We start from the raw sequence: 18,676 nt of genomic DNA, 5'->3' as shown, positions 1-18,676 counted from the left end.
AAAAAAAAAAAAAAGAAAGTCTCCCATGTCACAGGTTTTGTTCCAGAAGTTCTGACTTTGTGACACTCTAGGGGTGGGATTTTCTCCTGCCCCTAAATCCTCTTGGTTCAGGAAATAGGGGAAGTGTCCAACACTCAGTTTCAGCTGATAAAACTGAAGGCCAACAAGGGCCTACTTTGATCCTATTATGAGCTGCTGCCAGACTTTAGCACCACTGCTATAGGCCCTTAATTACACCAGTAGAGGATTAGTTTAAAATAGTGCCCTTTATGTCCGGTGGGGACAGGATGCAAGGTCCAGCAAGGGAATTTTCTAGTATGGTTTTGTGGCTCTTTATGGCTAAGCAGTGGAAAGAGTACAAAATAGACTACAGCAGTTTTCCCTCAGGCTTAATTACAACACTAGATGCATTCAAAAACTAATCTGAGTGTCAGGTGCAATGACTTCTCACATTTAGACTATTATTTCATGAGGTGAAAACCCAGAAAAGATAGGGTTGGGGTCTTTAGACAATACAGTGATGGCTGTTTCTATAAATACTTTAATAGGTAGTTGCTTCAGGAGTTTCTCAGCCCTCAAGAAATTGATCTTTATGATGCTTAAGCTTCACATTTGGCTCCTGCAACCTTGGCTCAGCACACTCCTGTACAGCTGTCTCTTGCTGCCCTGTGTAAGAACCAGTAATCATTTCAACCACTGTACCAAGTACAGCACAATTGTAATTATTTTTAACAGGGGTGTGATACTCAAATGATTTACGACGTGCTGCTAAGATTGAAATCCATTGTGTATTTACCTGGTGACTTTGTCTGCAAAAAGGTGAGCTTGTCTATTTATCTTTCATACACAAGAGCAATAAGCATATAAGAAGAGTTCAGATATAGGTCAAGAGCATGCTTTAAACAAAATTAATCCTGGGTGAATTAAATAGTATAGAATAATTATGATATTCTGAGTGATAACAACAATAATAATAATATGCTTTCAAGTTTCAAGCTGGAACAAGACAATATGGATTTTATTACTTACGTTATCAAATAAAATTTTGGTAGCCTGGGAAACTGCTTTATATACATACAACTTATCTGGTGATACATCATTAAGTTGGAATATTTTAAAATAGAAGAGTTACAGAAGATACAAGTTAAAAACTTTTACACATAAACACAAAATTTGGCTCCTGAGCACAATCTGTGATGCTAATACGTTCCCAAATTTAAACATTGTATATGCTCCATCTGTTTAAATATTTGTATTGTAGAAGCACTCTGAGGCCACAGTTCAAATTGGGTCCCAATGCACTAGGTGGCTTAACAACATACAGGGACATGGTCCTGTCCCAGAAGTGTTTAGTCCTGCAAAGGCTAATGATGTAATTACATTTATGCATTGGGAATTCTTCTATTGACTTCAATGACTAATCAACGTACCTACCACGAGACTTGTGAAGTTTAACATTAGCCTGAGCTTCATGGAGCTTACTGCATGGTTGGGGCCTCAGATAACAAGAGGAAGGTAGATGGGGTATGAGGGATGCAATCGAGCAAATGCAGTGAGCTCTTTGGGACAGGGACCATCTTTTTGTTCAGTGTTTATATAGGACAGTAGGATCTGTGGTGCTTTCCAAGATTCCCAGATACAGTCCCAGTATAGTGGGCAGCTGTTTTAATCATGTAAATAACACTAGCCATTTACCCGAGGCTAGGTTTTCAATATTAAAGGCACTACTTAGACCAGCATAGGCATACTGGTTAATTCATGCTGGAACAGCCCACACTGATTTGTTTACACCTCATTAAGGCTCCTTACCCTGAGATTAATTGCTCACCACACATGTTCTTATTGCCAAACAAACTCATTAAATGAACTACCTTAATACAATAATAAGTTGTTACACCCAGTAATACACCTAGGGGTTCAGATCAGGTCTCTATAAGCTGAGGCTTCCTGGGGCAGGGCAGCAGCTCCCCCAGTAGCACCTTCCTTCACTGCTCCTACCTCCCAGTGATCCCAAGAAGCCTAACCAGCACCCCCACACTCCACTTTATTAAAACATGAGGCCTTCTTAAATTTACTTTCTCTTTATTTTTTATATTTTTATTTTTACTTTTTATTTTATCCTTCAGTGGCTGACTTCCTTCATTTCCCCACCCTTTCCCCACCTCCATTTCCTTTCCACTTCCCATTTCATTACCCACCCCCATCCCATTAACTCTTTGCCTCCCAGCTTCATTCCCTCCCACCCCCCAACCCATCTCTTACACAGCCCAGCCTAGAGCAGGGATAGAAGCCTCGCCTGGCTCAGCAGCTCTGTAGTGGCAAGTCACAGCTGTGGCTCCTAGTCAGGCCCCTGCTCACCATCCCTCTAGTGGCAAGTCACAGCTGTGCTGGTCAGGGACAATCAAAGGTTTAGCTATATGGTGTGACTGCTCCGAGCAGCTCAAACTGCAAGGTGTAACAAGGCCATAATACACAAGTGATAAAAACAGATTAAGACCTTGATCTTGTAATTAGATTCAGATGATCCTTAAATTTTAGATATAAATATGGTGTTTTACATAAATATGACATTCAGGCATGGTATACAGCTAAAAAGCAGGACTTTTTGAGGAGCTAACCCAATTTCTATTAATTCAAATGTAAAGGTGTAACTGGATCCTCATACAGAATTTTAAAGAAAAGTCACCAATGGATTTACAGAGATCTGGAAAGACTGGCAGACCAGGTGCTGCCCAATTAGCTTGCATAAAGCATTAAGTCTGGCAATGTTATCTAGAGGAATGAGCACAGAGTTTGGAATTAGAAGCCCTAAAAAGCTCTAAAAGTAAACTTGGCAGAATCTGAATTTTATTTTTTATTAACTTTGACTGATATCAATGTTTATTTTAAGCATTTATTTCAATTTTTATCAGTTTAAATTAAAAACATAAAGATCTTCTGCCCCCAAGATGGCAAATAAACAATGAAAAGGCCAAGAAAACTCCAAAACTTGTATCCTTTCTAATTACAGTCTTTCTTTCCATGTACCAGTCTCGCCAGTAGGCTACTTCACCTCTTTTTAAAGTTTCTCTCCAGTTTTCTGCACCTGAGTTGTTCCACTCAGGTATCAGGAACTCCCAGTCCAGCTCCAAGACCCGACCCGACCCGACCCGACCCGACCCGACCCTCCCCTCCCCTCCCCTCATGCTGGGCTTTAGGTAGGGATTTAAGTAGCCTGTTATCTCTCTCCAGGCTGCTTCCTGGAACCTGTGAACAAGCAGCTAATTGTTTAACTGATGAGTCATTAGGCTGCCTGTTGATTTCAGCTTTAAAGAGACTGGCCCCCTATACTCCAGTTTGCAACTCCTTTTTGTTCTTCCCCTCTATTTTTATTATTAAGGAAGGAAATGTTTCTTCTTTGGTCCCTAAGTGTGAGGTGAAAATGCCATTTAGCAACATTTACCCCCAAAAATCAAATCCTCACAAGCTAATCAAAGAGCCATCAAACTGTAGTATTGCTCTATTAAAGTCAGTTCACTTCTCTGCCTCGGTTTTCACATCTGTAAAATAGGAATAATATCTCTATTCCTATTTCACAAGGATGTTGTGAGGACTGTTAATGTTTGTAATATATACCTAGTTATCCTATCACACTGTCCTTTTACCCATTAAATTACTTTGATACAGCTGCATTTCATTATGTATGCTAATTATATCAATCCTTTATATTCAGTTAAAATCTACTTCATTTGGGTACTAACTAAACAGCTAGCAAAACCTTCAATTGGCTAGTAAATATACAAGAAACAGTAGGAGCTTTGGTTAGTTGATTATTCTTGATATTCCTTTTAAGTTCTGTAAATGATGATTAGAAATAAAAAGGCTGAATTACAGCTAAGCACAAAATTCTTCATAAACTGTCTTCTGTTAAACATATTATTGAATCACTTCAGATGCCATCAGAATTAATTCATGCCAATGAAAGCTAACTAGTACAATGTTAATTATATGGCAACTTCCCATAGATGGCACGGATTTCCTTACTGATGCTGAATCATAGTTCACAATACTTCAGTAGGTATCAACATTAGTAGGACTGCATCTGGAATAAGGTGTTACTCAATGAGAGTTGGGATATCATAAAATCATCTTTCTTTTTGCATTAAAGTGGTAAATTTACATATGACAAATGGGGTTGGTTAAGTTATGTTTGTCAGACTACTCAAAAAAGTGTTTGTTACTTTGCTGAAACACAGGAGGTTTCTAATGTATTTGTGCATTCAGGGAGAGATTGGCAGAGAGATGTACATCATCAAACAGGGAGAAGTTCATGTTCTTGGAGGCCCTGACAGCACAAAAATCCTTGTTACCCTGAAAGCAGGAGCAGTATTTGGGGAGATCAGGTACTCCTATAACTGTTTTTAAGTGCTATTTTTTAAAGTTGATCAAATGCTCAACATAAAAATCTGTTTTAAGACTGTAATTCCACAACTATGGTTGTCATTCAGTAAGGAAAACGTTTAGCGAATAGTATTTATTTCATGTAACTTCATAGTAAGCCGGATGGCTGCTGAAGGGAAGGTATGATAGAGGGATGAGAGCAGACAGGTTGACAAAAAGAGTATCTGACTTTAAAGTTTTCATGATGTAGATAATTGATTAAGAACTGCTGGGGTATGATAACCCAAAAAGACAAATACCAAGGAAATGAAAGTGTGCAAAGGAAAATTTAATGGAATCATCAAGAATACATTTTCAAGAAGTGAGATCTGAGAGGGTGAATAATGCATAATGAGTGTTCTTAAACTGGAACCAGACAAAACTCGCTGGACCATTCTAAAAGAATAATTGTTCCATTTTAATTGTTTTATTGTTTGTACAGTGACATAAGATGCCTTCACACACCAGGGCTATGGGCAGAAGTTACACATAAACCTGTTTAAGTGATCAGATACTGGTTCAAACCTGTAACAGAACAGACGTTCAGTGCACATAAACCAGTTTCAAAAGGGCTGAAATGGGTTTAAGATAAACCTGCTTGAATGTAGTATCAGACTTAACTGATTTGGGTCAAACTGGTTTATGGAACTTCTGTCCCAGACCCCTTCCTGGTTTAAGTTAAACCAGAGCTCCCTAGCATCCCAGCATGCTCTTCAGCCCTGAGCTGGGCTGGGCTGCGTTGTCTGCTCCAGACAGCAGAGCTGGCTCTGCCCCTCCGCTCTCTAGCCGAAGCAGCAGTGGGGTGTGGCTAGACACCGACTGGCATGGCCTCCTGAGGCAAAGGGAGCAGAGAGGGGGCTTATTCCCCCCTCTCTTCCCCCTCCCACTGAGGGACTGCAGCTGGGGTCTGCCTGGCCAGGGTGCAGCAGCCCCTGTCAGGCCCCCCATCTGCAGCCTGAAGCAAACAGGGAGAGGGAGTGGCGTTTAATCTCCCCCCTTGTCTCCTGCCCTGCCCAGGTCTGCCATTTCCTGCCCTTCTGACTCCAGTAGCAGGTGAGGGAGCGTGGCCAAAGCCGGCCGGCATGGCCCCACCATCCACCTGCCTCACCAGTGCCTGGGACTGTGGGGCTGAGCTGGGCTGCCCTGTGGGTGCTGCTGAGTAGAGGTGGAGGGGCCAGTCCAGGCTGGGCTGTGGGGGCCAGGCCCTTCTCAGTGGGCTGCAGCTCAGGCGAGGCTGCGTGGCCAGATTGCTCTCAGCCCCCCATGCCCAGACCGAATGGGGCTGTAGTGGACCTGCAGCTGGTTGGGCAGGGCCGTTCCCAGTGGCTGCGGTTCTGTGACAGCCCAGCCTGGCAGCATGGGCAGGTTCTGGCCAGGTAATGGGCTGTTCAGGCGGCTTGGAGGGACTGGTGGGCCCCAAGCCCAGCAGCCACCCGCCATAGCCACCACCACACCCCGTCCTGTGAGGGGAGCAGAACTGCCCCGCTGGGCCAAGCCAGCTTCCCCTCTGCCCCCTGCCAATCAGCTGTACTCCAGCCTTGCAACTGCTGCCAAAAGGAAGGGAGGGCTGCTCTGTGTCCCTCAGCTTCTAGCCTGAGCCACTGCAGGCCTGTGCTGCATCCCTGGAATCAAAAGGCAATGTCTGTTCACTTGCAAATCAATTTAATCTACACAGGTTGTTAGACTAACCTGCAAAGACTGAATCAATTCAGGCTCTGGCTTTTTGAATGTCTGTTGCTAGCCCAGATAATGCAAATGAATTCTTCTTTTTACTAGGAAACACGGAGCTAAAATAGCAAATTATCTCAGGTTATTTATGAGTCTAAATATAGATTTAGAAGCTGAACCTCAGATGCACAGGTTTTAAAATGCTAGTGAAGTATATTTTTAAGAGGAAAAAACAAAACAAACACCTGGCAGTCTTTTCTTTTCCCTTTTTTTTGAGACAGAGAGAAAGAATTCTTCTTCACATACCATGTACATTTTTCATGTTTTCTAATTAGTTGCTGTGCCAAATATATTAACTCTTTTGTGTCACACAACCTTCTTATTAAAGCCCGGCACTATGATTAAGCCTGTGCACCTCCTGCTGAGGTCTGCATGAGGAAAGAGTAATAACTGAATCCAGGTGCTGCTGCATATGAACCTTGATTTCTCCCAGCTGCCACCCTGTTATTGTTAATCCCCTTACTGTAACTTTAATCCACCTTTTGAAAACCAGTAAACAGTTCTGTGCCAGTTTTAAATGTCTCCTTTGCTTGCAGCTTTCCTTGTTGTAGTGGAAGTGTGCCAATTTATTTAGACATGAACATAGTACTTTGCCAATGCTCAAATCTACAAGTAGCAAAAACCTGATCTAAAGTTTCTCATAGAGACAGGGTTTTTTCAGATAAAGGGAAATAAAACTATACCAGCTGTTTGAGAAAAAGCTATTATTTTAATCAATTCTTCATGACAGTATAAGAAGAGAGCAATAAAACTCAAAATACTGAATTATAAACTGCAAGAAAAGGTTAGGAATCTGTCATTGTTCACTAATGGGTAGGTATGGAAAAAAATCCCCAGACATCCAACCTCGACCAATTTCTCCTATTATTTCCATCACTCCTCTTTCTTTTAGGGAATTTTCCTCAACTGAAAAAATCCAAAAAGTCAGAGAGAAGTAGCTTCTTACTCTTCACTTACCAACTTTTGAATTAGGCAATGGGATGTCAGATAAACACTGATCTATTCCTAAGTAAGAAATAATTGTTAAGAAAACAGTTGGCCTCATTTCCCTTCCTGTATTTCAATGGAAAAAACAGGGATATTTTCACTAATTTTTCTAAAGTTGGAAAGGATGGGGATTCAAACTTTTGAACCAGCAAAAACATGTCAAGGGGGGTGCTTCCATGAAGTGTGCACAATAACCAAGGTCATATTCCCAACACACAGTTACCCTCTCTTCCACTGTCATCATTACAGTAGGAAAAATCCCCACCAGTGATAAACATTTTTCCTGACAACAGCATATTATCCTTCCAGGGACACTAACAGACAGCCCCCAGGCTGGGGGCCCCAGCATAAACAATAGGCAATGAATTGATCTGAGGAGGAGGAGGTACTCATCAGCAGGCAGATGACACCACATTTGGAGAAAAATCGCTCAGCATGTCATTGGGAATCCACATTGCCTACATGCAACATGCTTGAAATAATGCATTTCTACAACAGGTCACTGTATAAATACTGCCAAGATGCTCCAGGTCCTGTGTAATAGGAAAATTAACATGCATTCCTTAACAAATTAAATCAGCTGAAATTCCGCTGTTAAAAATCCACCTACCTTCTTGAGTGATGTGTTGCCAATTCCCAAGAGAAAAAAAGTGGCACTGCTTTTAAAAACAAGCCGCAAACAAGCTCAACCCATTTCAGAGAGGGGAGTGGGGATGCTTATCAACTTGAGACTCTCAAAAACTTAAAGTAACTTTTTAAAAAACAAGCCCAATTCCTCTTGTAATAAGTGGACTTGGCAACACTGCCCATCAGGATGGTACTGAACTTTGCTGGTTTCCTTTTGATCTCTGGTTCAGAACTTCTTTACATTAACATATCAACAGCTTTTCCCCTTCTTTTTAAATTGGGGGGAGGAGGGGACGGGAGAGGATTCTTACTATTTAAAAATGCATATAAATTATCCTTTAAAGTATCTCTCTGGGAGAAGAAGAGGGAAAAGTTAAGGTTCATTTCAAGGACTTACAAACTTTTAAAATATATTCATGTTTTTGCTAAACTGCATGTAGGGGCTAATTTAAGTCTTGTGTTTAAATGGGGCCTTTTGCTATCAATATTAATTCTCAACAGATGTTACACTTGTCTCTGGATAAGTTGTGCCTGTGTTTTTGCCAAAACAAAAATATTCTGGGATTGGTAGGTACATACAACATCCTTCTAACCAGGGTTTAGTGAGTGGCTGAATAAAGTGCCACCTTTCTGCTATTGATTCAGTGATGTTATCCTGATGTAACTGTGCAGACATACATTGCAATATCCTGGGATAAACTATTATTACCTCTTATTCAGGAAACTATTTTTGGATTTACCTTGGGACAATGGACGTGGACATTTGTATGATTGCATTTTGTCTCAGGATAAATGCAACATCTGTTTGCAGCTAAGGAAACTAGAGACAGAGACTAATTTATAGGAACTGACTTCAGATTAACATTTTATCCCTATTATCACGCACCTAGAAGAGGAAGGGGTAATCACACACAGCCATTAAAAGATTCTCTGAGAACAAATCATGCCAAACAAGCTTGATTTCTTTTTCTGACAGACTGACTTCGATGTACAAAAGACATGTGGTGGACATAAAACACCTGAACTTCAGCAAGGCTTTTGACACAGTCCCACATGGCATTTGCTGCTACATGGGACAGCAAAGTGAATCTATGAATTTTGTTTGCTGAATATAAGAAATTCCTTGCTTTGTATGTGCAGAAGTATATAAAATGTTATTTGGATATTCAACTCCTCGTGCCTGACTCTTGTTAGCGAAGCGCCTCTGTTTTATCACTTCCAAAACAACCAGCTGTCTCCTTCAGACAGACAATTCACAAGCTGTCAGGGGAAAAGACCTCCCCCATACATGCCACTCAACCTGCCCAGGTCCAAACGTGGAGTGTGGTGTGTGAGAAAATCTTTGAAGTCAGGGACAAACAGTTATTCACGTAAGAAACATAAAACTCGCTGAGGGAGTCATTCAGTTAGGGTAAATGACTCTTTCTATAATTTAGCTTGATGATTCTTTATTTCTGATGTTGACGTTTTCAACAATAAAAATGAGGTAATGCCAAATTATGTGGAACGTAGGAAACTTTGAGACTAAATTGGGTGACAGGCTTGAAGCAAGGGGCAGCTGAGTGGTCTTTCTCTATCCCAAGACATGGATTTTCACATTTCCAGCACTGCTAGTACAACAGTGACCATTTATGAGTTGGGATCTACTGAAATTGTGATTTTGCAATTTTTGCAGAAACTGTGAAATTGGTAGGTCCCCTGCAAAAAAGTGAAGGGACTAGGAAAAAGTCCATCAAACCAGGGCAGGAAGGGAGCTACAAACAGAAAATGGCAGGAAGCCCTGGTGTGCTGAAGTACAGGGTGGGGGGGAGACGAGGGAGATTTTTGTGGTGGTGTGTGGCAGCTCCCCCCATGCCTCTGATTGGCCGAGGGGCCCCAGAAGTCCCACCCCTCCCCTAAGAGTGACAGATGGAGAGGGGCAGGACTTCCAGGGCTCCTTGACCAGAGGCTGGGGGTGGGGAGGGGCTCCATGTGCTCCACCACAAAAATGGCAACTGGCACCATGCTTAGACCATAAAATCGGGGGGCAGTTGCTCCCAATTCAGTAGGTCCCTATTTATGAGCTGATGTTTGCCTACTTAACACAAAGCTATTTTTCAGTTCTTCAGGCAGACTTTTCAGTTTCTTAGAGAAAACACCTTGTAAATGTGAGTGAATGTGAACTGTTTTCGCTGTATTCAGTGAAAAACACCTGGAAGGAGACTTATTACTTATGCCTTATTGTCAATGTTGCTCTCATTACAGTCTGTTAGCAGCAGGTGGAGGAAATCGACGGACTGCTAATGTGGTGGCACATGGATTTGCCAACCTTTTTATTCTAGACAAGAAGAGCCTCCATGAAATCTTGGTGCACTATCCTGACTCCAAAAGGATCCTGATGAAGAAGGGAAGGTGTGTGTCTGGCAATTCCAACAAATCAATTCTTTTTTGGATACGGATTTAATAATTTTGACTAATAGACACTTACATACATTCCTTAAGAAAAATCAAGTTGTTTATTGCTGGAAGTGGACTTATTCTGATAACTTTTTGTGGATTTCTCATAGCAAGGTGGCCAGTCCCTTTCCATGTGGTATGAAAACCCATAAATGGTTCAGAAGCATTAACAGGACTCCATGTACCCAACCAGAACCTTGCCTTGTCATGCAAAGGAAACAACAGGATACTGTACAGTGGTTGTTAGTTACAAACCAGTTCTTTAAACATGCAGTTGTGTGTATATAATTAGGTCTACAGATACATATATTTTGCAGCCATAAATTGATGAGCATTTCTGAAAGCTATAAGACATGCACAAACCAGTTTAAAGTTAAGTCTGACAAGAATGTGCTCAGATTTGGGCGGTGTGTGTGGGTTGGTGCACAGAGATTCCAAAATGTATTTAAGTGTCTCCAGCTTGTTTTCACTGCACCTCTATAATTGTCTACTTCTCTTTGGGTTTGGGAGGCCTGGGAGCAGTCTAAGTGTTGCTCAGTCATTTTCAGCTGCACATATAATAATGATCCAGACCTCAATGCATTTTAAAAACCTACAACTTTGCAATTAAATTTTATAAAGGTCAGTACAACCAGCAGTCAAGCTATGAACAAATCATGAAAACAAGGTCTTGTAGACTGCATTCAGAAAAGACTCAACTAAGTCCAACAATACGCCCCTGGGGGTCACAAGAAATAATGGCCATAAGGTAGCAGAGAGCAGATTTAGACTGGACATTAGGAAGAACTTCTTCACAGTTAGAGTGGCCAAGGTCTGGATTGGGCTCCCAAGGGAGGTGGTGCTCTCCCCTACCCTGGGGGTCTTCAAGAGGAGGTTGGATGGACATCTGGCTGGGGTCATCTGAACCCAGCACTCTTTCCTGCCTATGCAGGCGGTCGGACTCGATGATCTATTGAGGTCCCTTCTGACCCTAACATCTATGAATCTATGAATACAGCACTGGCAAACATTTAATGCTTTTATAATGCTTGGACTACTAACCTAGTGCTATTTACTGTGGCTTGGGGTTGGTATAATGGCCCAGGCACTTCTCAAGTTGCATCTACTAGACCCACAAACACTCCAAGAGAAAACAGAGAAAAGCACAGGAATGACATTTTAATAAGGGAAAAGTTCCTATGGTTGGGTCTACTGTGTTGAGCTCCCTCCAGTCTTCCAATGAATTACTCCCACTTATCCCACTCAGACACAGTTGCTTCCCAGGAACCAGAGCAGCAGAGGTAAGTAGTTAGTACGAAGGAAGGCCCCCTGAGGACTGGACTCTGACTTATAATGCAGTGGTGATGAGTGACAAATTAATTCCATGTCAACTGGAGCTGATTCAGGCCCCTAGTAGAATAAAGAGCAAGCTAGTTTTCAGCAAGCTAATACCAAACTCCAAAATTTAGCTGAAGTTAAGGGATATGTACTTAGCCACTCTTGAGACCATAACATAAACAAGTATCTGGAAAAGTAACAAGTGAGATTCTTGCTACCCAGAGGACTACTGCTCACAGACTGAGCCACCAAGCTTAAATGGTGGATAGGAAGATGGGGTAAAGGAGCTACTGTGATGCCTGTGAAAGGTAGAGAGGGAGGGAGAAGAGGAGGAATTCTTGGATAAGACCACCAGACCATGATAGGGCATCTGCTTCTATGGCAGATTTCTTTGTGTTGTGTAGACTTAGGAGAGGTTAATTTTGAAAAGGACATGAGGCCTGCTGCAAAACATACAATGCAAGTCTGTGTATACAGATATTTTCAGTAGCTGATTGTCCCAAAAAATCCTCTATCCTGTCTCTTGTCCATCACTTACTTGTCCATCATTCATTTGAGAACTAATGAATTCTCCACTATTTGTTTCTGGATTCCTGCCATATGTCACAGCTTGCCAGCCTCCCTTCACCAAAACATTATGTCTGCATGTGGCCAACCATCCTTTTTGAAAATCCTAGGTAAGGACACAAACAGGAGATACACCTAGATATGCACTGCTTAGATGGAGATTTGCAGTTGTGCAAGATTTTGGAATTAAGTCAATTGTTCTTTCATGAAAGGGCTACAATGAAATATTTTAATAGTACTGCATTGGCTAACAGTGTCACTCTTTAGACCAATAATTTATTATCTAAGAATGAATTATTGGTGTAAATTAATCCCTGACATAACTGAACTGAGGTAAAAGGCATTTCCCTGAAGATAAATTTGTCCCATTGTTTGCTTGCTGCTTATTTGCAGTGTTTTTAGTAGACTGTGTGAATTCATCATATAAACTGGCATTTTTTCAATTAATGGCAACAAAACCAAAACAGAAAATGCACTGCTCAGTCCCTGTACTCCAGGACTTCAAGGGACAAACGCTAGAAAGCAATGACAGCAGCATGGGTCCCACTGCATTTTAGTGTACTAAAATAGTCCTGGGCATCAAGAAACCAAATTTGTGCAGCTCTGTACAGATGACATTTGGCCTACCAACTATGTACTCCCTTAACAGGAACTACAGCATGGTACTTAGCTCCCTGTCACTGCTTCAACCTGCTATCCCGAACTCTTACCTGTATCTGCAGTTCTCTTACATAAACAACTTCTTCCTTTTGTTAGCACAAAAGTGTTTGCCTTGCACATTCTTGACAAAACTACCCACTGGACTGTAACTCCATCATCTTTTTACCAGTGATCAGGCACAGCATGGAACAGGGAGAAAAATGAGTTGTCATTAAGATACTGTATCTCACTGGCAATTCAGAAGCTTTTGTTTCATCTTCTAAATGACAATTTAGTGAAGGAGACTGAAAACAAAGGCATCAACCTATCACTTTCTGACCAAGCACCCAACAGGGACACATGTTGCAGCATAGTACCACACAGTCTTAGAAGAGAAGGGCTAGAAGATACCTCTGGAAATCAGCTAATTTAACCCTCTGTTAAAGTGCTTGTTCTATTTGTTCCTAGAATTAAGAAACAATGCTGTTACACAAGTAAAAGTGTGTTAGCCCCCCAAACCAAGAACACCTTAGCCTGTGATAAAGCCCCACCTCTGCAAGGGTTCTTAAATACACTTGAGAAGTCCAAGAGAACCAGGCCCCCTAGTATAGAGGAAGGCAAAAACCACCCATAGTCCCCGTCAATCTGACCATAGAGTAACATTTCTTCCTGCCCCCAAATGCAGTGATCAGTCTGCCCCTGAGCAGTGGGGCAAGACCCTTTAACCAGCAACCTTCAAGATTTTAGTTCCAGCAGGAGCATTAGTTCCAGCATTCCCTAGTTAAAATCTCCAGCGTTGGCTGCACCCGACATCCAATGTTTTTGAGGAAGGCAACCCCTATTGCCCCCTGCCCCAGCTTCCACATTCATGGAGTCTATGGGGAATTCTACTAGCAGAATGAGTGTTCAGCACCCCCAGGCTATCTGCAGCACTGGCCAGAAGATAATTTTGGCTTAACAATATGTTCAGAGGCAGTAATGGAGAATATACTCTGATACACCTGCTTCTCATTTTACACCACACAACCACCTTCTTCTTTTATGTGACCTTGTTTAAAGTATGCATGGAAGAAATGGATTTCAAAATTCAGAGAGCAGTCAGTAGTTTGCCACAGAGTCATACACTGCTGAAAGTCACCTTGTACAACTTCCCACCAAATTTTGGCGGCTCTAAGTTGGGACGAAAATGACCCTGAAAAACTTGCTCTAATTTGATAAGTTATTTTGAGCATTTTGAGCATGACACCTGTTGGATCTCACTGCTGTATGTTCTTGTCTATTCTGCCTACAGGGTGCTGCTTAAGGAGAAGGGTAAGCCTACTGATGGTCCAAACCAGCAAGCAAGAGGTTTGGCTAGCTTATTTGGCCCCAAACCCCAAACTCCTAAGCTGTTCAGAGCACTACTTGGAAATTCAAGCAAAGGAAGCATTGGTATGCTGCTCAAGCTGAAGATAAAGCAAGCAGACCAGGTAACACCACAGCAAATACAGTAGGCTATTCCAAGTGCTCAAGAGATAAGCAAGGAGAAATGTGGGCAAAAAGAATGGATGACTAAAGTCAATAGCAAAATGACTTAGGCCAACTGAAGTTAATGGCAAAACTTCCATTGTACCATTGCTATTCAAAAGTATGGCCCATTACTGCATTCACATTGTGTGCAGGAAAAGAAGAGGCAGCAAAAAGAAAAAAGAGAAATACAGATAAAAAGTGATTGTATAAGCCCTGGAGCTATCTGAATTTTAAGAATATCCTGATGCCCCTGGAAAACATTATTCTAACATGACCAGCATGATCTGTCTGATACCAGGACACTGCCTAACTTGTCCATTCAAACTTCTCACTTTCTTTTCTTTCTTTGTGCCAAACAGAAATTCACTGGAAAATGCAGTTTGAGGAGGACAGAAACTATCCAGGAATTTGAAACAAAATATTTTGATTTGAAATTTCAAAACAAACTGTTGACATTTTCATTTAGAAATATCTTTTTTATTCGGTAATACAAAAATGAAACCAAACTTTTAAGTTGGTGTGATACAAAATATTTCTGGTTGACACAAAACATTTTAATTTAATTTATTCATCTAAAATCTTTCTATTTTAATTCTGCCTGAAGTTTTTTTTTTAATTTTTCAAATTAGCAACTCCCCATTTTTAATTAGAGTATCCATGTCATAATATATGTCTCCACACACTATAAAGAAATATTTAACTCCTTATTGTAGGAAAAGAAACCTGACCCAGAGGAAAAGAAACCCAAGGCAGAAGCAGAACCCCAAACCCCAAATGAACAAAAGGAAGAGCCGCTTGCAAATTCTCAGCCTCTACCCAACTCAGGTTTGCATAGAGGAATCACTAACAAGTCTCTTATCGTTACCATGACTCCTTCCACCACAGCAGGAGAAGGAGAGATTCTTACTGTTGAAGTCAAAGAAAAAAAAGCAGGAGTAGACAGTGGATAAGTCTATGGTTTAATCTAGAGTTTTGCTGAAGTCATAGAGAACACAGTGTGGCTTTCAACTTTAAAAAGCAAAATTAGTTTCTTCCTCCATTTTAGGGACAATTGGGTAAATCATTTATGTACTTTGTCTCTAGCCATTTTTTGTGTAAAAAACATCATATTTCAGGTCTATTTATTTCTCGTTTCTTTCATGCTGTCACTCATCCTTTACTCTTTACCCCTACTTTTCCTTTTCCCTCTTCTAGTTTTTTTTATCTCGCTACTTTTTCTCATTTTTTTAAGTCTTTATTTTCATGTGGTCCTTTTCTATTTCCTCTTCTTGTTTCCAATTATAATTCTCTACCTCCTTACTGCATTAATATTGCTGAGATTGTTTGTTTCTTGTTATTTTTCTGTCTCCTCCTTTTATATTGTTAGTACATGAATTGCTTTTATAACCCACATGGGCTCACTTTGAATACTGATGATCAGGGTTTCATGTGTTTAAAGGCTTTAATTTGGTCTCCAGGGGGCAGAGAACCACCTAGCACAACTATCATCCATAAGTCAATGCAATCAACAAAAAAATTCTCTTGCAGTCAAGAAGCTCTTTACATTGTCTGTTGGCTCTTATCTCACATGTTTTTTAGTGTATTCATGCCCAAATAGGAAGAGGTAGTTAGCTGTGTTAGTCTGAAGCCAGGCAGAAGGCAGGGCACAGTGGTGGTATGTTAGAGACTATTTCAGATAGACATAATGTTTCTTAAGTGACAACTCAGTTGCTTTGATTCATAAACGTAACCCCAATCCAACTCTGGGGTCATACAATCTGAAAAAGTCAGCTGTCACCTACAAAAACTATGACCTTTCTGAAGCTGTTAGTTTCTAAGGGCCGTAGCAGATGTTACATCTATGGCAAAATTAACATGCTAGTCACATCATAAATTGCAACATGCCACAGATTCAGCCAATTCATGGTGTGATAAAATGGAAAACCAGCTACAAAGATGTTCCACTTACAATATTATATGTGGAACATCTTTGTGGCTGGTTTGAATCATACCTTAAGTTGAAAATGTGGCATGTATCGCAGACATGGGACTGCCTTATGCTTGATGCTGAATGATCAACTGATCATTGGTATGAGGCTTGAAGACTTGAGCTGATTGTCACAATCAGACATGGGGTATGCCTGGGATCCAGGAAACAGCTTCCCTTTGCCCAGTTCCCAGAATTGGACTGGGGACAGTCCTGGGATCCAGTTTGGTCCTAGCAGTCCCACAACTGGGATCTAAGGAATATTATGCTCCATCCCAGAAGTGACAAGTTTGGCATGACAGGACATGGGATTTTTAGGATAATATTCCTCAGATGCCAATCATGCCATGGTATTAACTTCTGTTGAGGGCATAGGGTGCCACCCTGACCTGTCTTATACCCAAATATAGAGTCACATTGTGTAACTATTGACTTATATGTTCCTAATATTGTGTAACAAGAACTTTCCTTGTTTTTATACTAAATATTTTTAATAAGAATAAATGATCTTTCATGCACAACAGGGACATAATCATATTAGAAAACTGATACAGAATAATTCATCTAATGTACATGATAGCATCTTAGCATAATTTCAAAATTGAACACTCTAATATTCCTACTTTGCAAATGATGCCTTTTGAGTCTAATAAAGATATGCTCACCGATTTGAATATATGAGTTTCATATTGTTCTGAAGTAAAGTCAGTGTTAGCCTGTGTGATGTAATACAGACTGTTAAAAAATATGTGTTAATGTTCTGATGTTGCAGCAGAAATCTGACCCACTTCTGTAAATTCAAGTGCTGTCACAGAGCTTTCAATAAACAGTGCTATTCCATTGTTGTCATCTCAGAATGAAGTTTTATCAATCACATTGAAATGCATCATAAAGTAAAGGCTGAGTCTGTGGCAGAGGCATCATTGCACAGCAACAGCTAAGCATAATCAACAAATATAGTTTGTAAAATATACAGCACTGAATGCAAGGCTGTTCACTCCATCAAGATAACAATGCAATTTCTGCATAACTTTTAAACTGTCTCTATTCTCAGAAATAGAGTAGAAGTGATTGCTGTGTTTATATTAGACCACAACAATGTTTATGGCAGGCAGATCAATCTATGGCAGGGCTGTTCAAATGGTTACTCATAGTCTCTGAAGCCAGATACTTGGTAGTGGGGCGAGCAGCACTGGTGGTGTCAACTGCTATGGATGCCAGAACCAGTGTGTTGGTAGGACAACCACTTTGGAGGTGAGGCTATCACTGCTGATACTTAATCTGTTGGGGAATCTCCAGGTTGAGCTCCTCACTGGGGACATCTTTCAGCAACAGCAGGGCAAATGGCAGGGACACTAACTGCATGGGTGCTGGTGACCCCACTGCCAAATTTCTAGGTTGAGATCCCCCGGGAGATGCCTTTCAGCAGTAGGGCAAGTGGTGGCAGTATGGTCAACATGCAGGGTTAACGCCACTGCTGCTTGCTCTGCCACTAGATGTGGATCATATGACTTGCAAGAAACTCAGCATTTTAGATCCAGTCTGGCAACCCAAAGGAGATGGCCAGCCTGATTTAAGGGAAAGACTAAGAAAATGTAAAATGATCCTCTCTACCTGCAAGATTTATGCCTCATTCCTCCTTACTGCCCATGCGACCCTAATGTGGGAACCCCCCACCCCTATGACATAAAGGGAAGCCAACTGAGAGATAGCCCAGCCAAAAGTGTTTGCCTCTCATTAGGTCTAGGGATAGACATTACACATAAACCAGTTTAAGTGATCAGAAAATGGTTTAAATCTGTAACAGAACAGATGTTCAGTGCACATAAACCAGTTTGAAAATGGCTGAAACCGGTTAGATACAAACCTGGTTGAATGCAGTATCAGACTTAACTGATTTGGCTCAAGTTGGTTTATGCAATGTCTGTCCCAGACCCCTTGCTGGTTTAAGATAAACCATACACACCCAACATCTTGACTTGCTCTCTGGGATGGGTGGGGGTTCTCTGCTCCACACCAGAGCTGGCCCTTCCTCTCTGCTCGCTGGCCGGAGCTGTAGCAGACTTGTAGACACAGCAGGGTCTGCCTGGCTTCCCCCTGCCCTACGCTCCTCCCCCTTGCTGTTTAAGAAGGAATCCCGCCTCCCTCCCTTCCATCTTCCACAGCACAGACCCCAGCTCCACAGCTCCTAGGCACGTGGTATACTAGCTAATGCTGAGAGGTGTCGCTGTGTGTGTCTCTCTCCAATTTCACTGGGACAGGCAGACAGAACAGTGACCACTTAGGGCTATTTGGAGCTAATCAACAGGTCAGCTAGTAAGCTGTTTAAAGAGAGGTTGAAGTAATGGACAAAGCCTATTGTTTTGCTGATGAGATGATAATCACTGTTATCAGCCCCCTGCTGGCTTGCTCCCCTGTCAGTTTGCTGCAGACAGTATAAAGAAGCAGGGAGAGGGAGATTTAAAAGCTCAGTAACATCAA

At 41.4% G+C, this 18,676-nt stretch overlaps 1 protein-coding gene across 1 annotated transcript in view; it reads left to right on the top strand.

Annotated features, from left to right (window-relative positions):
* CNGB3 (cyclic nucleotide gated channel beta 3) overlaps window positions 1-17,017 on the top strand; it is a 67,308-nt gene extending 50,291 nt beyond the window's left edge. Inside the window, exons 11-15 of the mRNA XM_019527887.1 lie at window positions 736-819; window positions 4,264-4,382; window positions 10,006-10,152; window positions 14,012-14,189; window positions 14,943-17,017. Of these exons, the coding sequence (XP_019383432.1) occupies window positions 736-819; window positions 4,264-4,382; window positions 10,006-10,152; window positions 14,012-14,189; window positions 14,943-15,179 (765 nt within the window). The 3' untranslated portion in view covers window positions 15,180-17,017. The remainder of the gene's footprint in view (window positions 1-735; window positions 820-4,263; window positions 4,383-10,005; window positions 10,153-14,011; window positions 14,190-14,942) is intronic.
* Window positions 17,018-18,676: the final 1,659 nt, after the last annotated feature.

The sequence above is a fragment of the Gavialis gangeticus genome, unplaced genomic scaffold, assembly GCF_001723915.1.
Source record: "Gavialis gangeticus isolate Ggan-Ray unplaced genomic scaffold, GavGan_comp1, whole genome shotgun sequence".
Lineage (NCBI taxonomy): Eukaryota > Metazoa > Chordata > Crocodylia > Gavialidae > Gavialis > Gavialis gangeticus.
This window is presented reverse-complemented; position numbering and strand designations above follow the sequence as displayed.